The sequence below is a fragment of the Tupaia chinensis genome, unplaced genomic scaffold (assembly GCF_000334495.1).
Source record: "Tupaia chinensis unplaced genomic scaffold, TupChi_1.0 Scaffold000238_1, whole genome shotgun sequence".
NCBI lineage: Eukaryota > Metazoa > Chordata > Mammalia > Scandentia > Tupaiidae > Tupaia > Tupaia belangeri.
This window is the reverse complement of record NW_006159716.1, coordinates 7,582,495-7,587,667: the sequence shown is the minus strand read 5'-3', so window position 1 is coordinate 7,587,667 and position 5,173 is coordinate 7,582,495. Positions and strand designations below refer to the sequence as shown.

Here is a 5,173-nt window from a genome sequence, read left to right as displayed (position 1 = left end):
CAAGCCATCAGGTCCAGGACTCGAACTGCGGTCGGCCATGTTGGAGTCCAGCGCCTTAAACACAATGCCACCTGCCTACTCACTGATCAGTTTTTCTGTCTAGCCACGTGGCCGAATGCTCTGACCCCCTTACCCACTGCCATTTTCTCGCTTTCTCCTGCCTCACTTGCGTTTTCCTTTCTGGTTATCATTAAATCATCTTTTTTCCCTTCCCTATTCTCTGTTTGCCTTTGCAGAAGCCGCTGGTGAAGAACCGTGAGGCTGAGCTTCTGTACTTTGCTGATGTCTGTGCAGGCCCAGGTGGCTTCTCAGAGTACGTGCTGTGGAGGAAGAAGTGGCACGCAAAGGGCTTTGGAATGACTCTGAAGGGCCCAAATGACTTCAAGTTGGAGGACTTCTACTCGGCCTCCAGTGAACTCTTCGAACCCTACTATGGTAGGGACACTGAGGCGGGTACTAGGAGGTATGAGGGACAGCCCCTCTGCGAGGACTTCAGGTTGGAGGCAGGTGTTATCCACATGCCATGTTTGCTTTTCTAGGTCTCTTAGCCTGGGCTTCACAGTCCTTGTATGTTATCAGGGTCTTGATTCCCTCCAGGCTGTCCCTTTTCATCCTGGGCCTACAGCATACAAGTTAAACTGCCATCAAAGCCGTATGAATTCCAACTTTCAGGAGCATCCTTGTGGTGGCAGGAGATAATTAAACTGCCCGATTTCTGGCTAAGAACTGGGAGGGTTATTAACAGATACAGACCCCTTGTCCATCTGCAGCCCTGCGCACCAGATGTGGATACACTGCGTAGCAGACAACTCAGCAGCCCCATGGCAGTGCCCGTGCTCTATCTTTACTGCTGGGATTTGGCAGCAAATCCTGTCTTTTCATAGCCTTCTTTATTAAAACATTTATATTCATTCTTACATTAAGGTGCTTTAAACACATCTTGGGTCTTGAAGAGTAAAGGCCCTTTGTTTTGGTTGATGAGTTTCAGCTCTCCAACTTCTGGACAGTGGTTCATTACAGCAGGACCCTGTTCTTGATCCTTCCCAGCGTCGTAGGGTAGGCCTGGGGTCTTGAGACTCACGTGGTCACTGTGTTCACTGGTGCAGAGAACTTGTGTCCCAGCTCCTGGGCTGTAGAGAGCCGATGAAGTTATTGTGAATCTTATGTCCTGCCAGGTGAGGGTGGGATTGATGGAGACGGCGATATCACCCGCCCAGAGAACATCACTGCTTTTCGGAATTTTGTCCTGGATAACACAGATCGCAAGGGTGTCCACTTTCTGATGGCTGACGGGGTAGGTGACCTTCTGTCCTTAGGGCGATGCTTTAGGGATTTCTTATTTTAGAGGTTCAAAGATTATTTTAGCTGCCCCTAAAGATGGAAGCTCACTGTTCAGATGGTAGGGGTGTATGTTTATATTCTCTCTCTACGTATTTTCTGTGGTAATTTTGTAAAGACTATGATGTTGTGGATGCTTTTGCTTAGAGTAAGGTGGAACCCCTCAGCTCACTTTGCCAGTGTGGCCTCATTGCTGTGAGATGTGGTGAGAGGAGGACCATGGCTAAAATCAAGTAGGCAAAATTGAATGGGACCTTGGAGTTACTCATGTGAAGGCTACCTGTGCTGGCCACTTCTAAGCCTCTCATAGGCTGACAGATGGCCACGTGACCAAAGGCAGCAACTCGGGATCCACAGGTGGCTTTGTCAGTGGCTGGGCTAAAGTATGTAAGGGGCCTTGCCTATGAGCAGCTGCCTGAGGCCGAGAAAGGAGCCTCTGCAGCTTTATCAGCAGAAATTTTCATCCCATAATCTGACACAGCAGGCAGTCCTTTTTGGAGTGAACCACCACTTACTCTAGAAGAAGGTCAGAGAATGTGGCAGTTGTGCCAGGGACACATGGCTAGAGTGAGGAAAGCCTCTGAAGCTCTTTGAGTAGCCTCTGTGTGTGCAGGATGGCAGCATGGGATCTGGAGAGGCCCTGGCTCGCCAGCACACCGTGCACAGATATGCAGCCTTGGGGCTGGCTGCGAGGAGGGGCTGCCTGGCAGATCTGGTGTCTGATAGTGCTCCTGAGGCAGCCCTTGCAGTGTGGCAGTCTTCTTCTCCAGCAGTGTAGAAGGGCAACTTGGGCTTTTTCAATTTGCCAGGGGGCATGTGCTTTCTCTGGGGAGAGAGAGAAAGGGCGAGAAAGCACCCTCCATGGAGCACGGTCGGGCTGCAGTCCTTTCTCTATTTTTCCCTCCTGTTAAGATTTTGAGCATGCATGCACATGCACCCCGTATGTCTCCCAAGTTGCTGGGTCTGAGACTCAAACTGCATGGTTGGCCACATAGCATCAGTTACCTCAATGACCATGTCATAGACTGACCTCACTTGGGCTTTTTTTATTTTAATTTACCCTATAGACAGGCATGCATTATGAAGGGTAGCTGTAAGTCTGGAAGGCATTGCCAAATTGTTTTGATTCCGAGTTGTTTAGTTACTACTTTTGTAGTACTGACTCAAGGAGACCTGGCCTGGCTGGGGCCAGCTTAACAGAGGCCAGCCTCCCTTTTTTCATAATTGCAAACAAAACACACATAACTTAACATTTATCATCCTAACCATTTTTAAATGTACATTTCAGTAGTATTAAGTATATTCACACTGTCTTAAAACAGATTTCCAGAACTTTTTCAGTTTGCAAAACTGAAGCTACACTCCTTAAACAACTACCCTTTTCTTTCTCTTCCAATCTCTGGCTTTTACTTTTATGTGAGCTTGGCTTTTGGCTTTCTGCTTTCTGTTGGAATCTCAGGGGCAGGGAGACCATGCTAGGAATAGCACCCACATTCTTTGCACAAGTACTCTGTCCAGGAAGTCTGCCAGCCAGAGGAAAGAGGCTCCATGGTCTTAAGATGGGAAAAGGGGGTTGTTGCTGTCAGAGTTGTGCTGACTTCTCCTATTGCCAAACCAGTAAGTGTATTCCCAATACTGGTTCTGTTGGGGCTCAGCAGGGGATTCTGTTTCCTATCTGGTGCATCTGTGACTAATCAATAGTTTGCCTCTGTTCTGCTTTATTCTTCCTGAATCTCCACCTGGCTTTAAAATTTTTCTGAACCTCCTCCTTAGAAAAGCAGACTTGGTTCCATCCCTTAAGAATGATGGAGCAGGAAAATGGCACTTTCCAGTAAACAGGCTGGGTCCTAGTGCTTGCTGCATCCTTAACAAGCCACGTGACCTAGTCAGAGTAATTTCAAATTGCTGAGCTCGATCTTTACCTGCCAGATTCTGGTGGCATCAGTGAAGACACCTTAAGCACTCGCAGTGAAGATGAGGTAGGATGTTATTTGCGATCCTTAGTATTTCTCTTCCCCACCCGCTCCTTGTGCTCTTGTTGCAGGGTTTCTCGGTGGAGGGCCAGGAGAACCTGCAGGAGATCCTCAGCAAGCAGCTGCTGCTGTGTCAGTTCCTCATGGCACTGTCTATTGTCCGGACAGGTGACACTTCCTCAGCTGTCCTCTCCTCTCAGACCCACCAGAGACCCTGCTGGGCAAGAGCATGTACAGGGGTTTTCTGGGAAGCTTAACCTAAAACAAAGTTTATGTACTTCGGGTGATAGGTGGGTAAATGCGGAACTTAGGGAAGGGAGGGCTTTTGAGTCTCCAAAGGCCTAAAGCTGATTCTTCCCCTTAAATTGTCTCTGACTTTTAATGGATCCAAGTATTTGACTCTATTATATTTCCTTTCTGAAACTACCTCACCCACCTCCTGGCATAGACCCCACTGACTGCTGGTGGTGTTTTCTCTCAAATCCAGGAGGCCACTTCATCTGTAAAACCTTCGACCTGTTCACACCCTTCAGTGTGGGGCTCATCTACCTGCTATACTGTTGCTTTGAACGAGTGTGTCTCTTCAAGCCCATTACCAGCCGTCCTGCCAACTCGGAGAGGTGAGACCTTTCTTTAGCCAGACTGCTTGGCCAGGTGTCAGAATAGCAAATCTTAGTGCATCTCTCTGGCATGACCTGTCAAGCTACATTAAAAACCTTGACTTTAAAAAAATGAGTAGAGCTGATAGCAGTCAGGATTCTTAGATTTTATTTTACTGGCTCAATGATATGCCAGATCAGCCTCTGCCTCCTATGCAAGCCTTATCCTCCACATTTATGTGGGAGATTCTTGGCTTGACCTGGGACGAAGTGACCAATATAGGGACATGTGGAGGAAAGGGCTGGGAAGGGGCCGGGGACTGCACCTAGGGGACTGCATCGCTGGCATCTTGGTAGGACACAGTGCCCACAGCATACTTGAGGTGAGCGAAAATACAACCAATCAGAATTGCCAGGTGGCTTGTTAAAATCACAGTCCTTGGAGAGTGTGACTCATGGAGTCTGTGACTTAACAGACCCCCTAGGTGACGGTGATACAGGCTGTCTGGCACAGGGCAGTTGGGAACACTGCCATAGAGTAGAAAACAGCTTCACCTAGCTGGAGAGTGTCAGGAGGACTTCCGAAGCGCAGAGTCTGTACTGTTCTTGTGTGCATAGACTTAAAGTTGAACAGGAAAGCTATTTAACTCTGTGATTGCTCAGGGGCATGGCAGAAAGGAATCAGGAGGAAGCCGTTGCTCAGTGGGGTGACAGGTTTTCTCCTGCCAGGTATGTGGTGTGCAAGGGCCTGAAGGTGGGCGTAGACGATGTTCGGGAGTACCTCTTCTCAGTGAACATGAAACTTAACCAGCTGCGCAACACTGACTCAGACGTCAGCCTCGTGGTCCCCCTGGAGGTGATCAAGGGAGACCATGAATTTACTGACTACATGATACGGTCCAATGAGAGGTAAGCCACTGGGCTGCTTTTTTTTGTTTTGCTGTTTTAATTCATGATAGAGCATGTGCACGTGAGAGAGGAGAGAGAGAAACACGCCCTGCACGTGGTCTTACTTTGCTGTGGATCCCTCCCTTCCTCTAATCCTCCAGCTCTTGGTCTAGGGCACTTACATGGCTGGCATGTCTCAGGCTGACTGGGCCGGGGCTTTGAGCTGTGGTCAGCCTGTGGTCACCTTAAGCATACATTTCTTTTTTTTTTTTTTAATCATTTACTTAATTTTATTTCTTATTATTTTTAACTTGCTATAGGACACATGTGGTCATCAGAGAGATGAAAGAGAAAGAGTGAAAGATAGAGGGAAAG

The 5,173-nt window shown here is 48.2% G+C and overlaps 1 protein-coding gene across 1 annotated transcript in view; it reads left to right on the top strand.

Moving 5' to 3' along the window:
- CMTR1 (cap methyltransferase 1) overlaps nt 1–5,173 on the top strand; it is a 51,992-nt gene that overhangs the window by 30,026 nt on the left and 16,793 nt on the right. Inside the window, 5 exon segments of the mRNA XM_006148624.3 lie at nt 237–435; nt 1,176–1,294; nt 3,383–3,479; nt 3,799–3,931; nt 4,640–4,819. Of these exon segments, the coding sequence (XP_006148686.2) occupies nt 237–435; nt 1,176–1,294; nt 3,383–3,479; nt 3,799–3,931; nt 4,640–4,819 (728 nt within the window).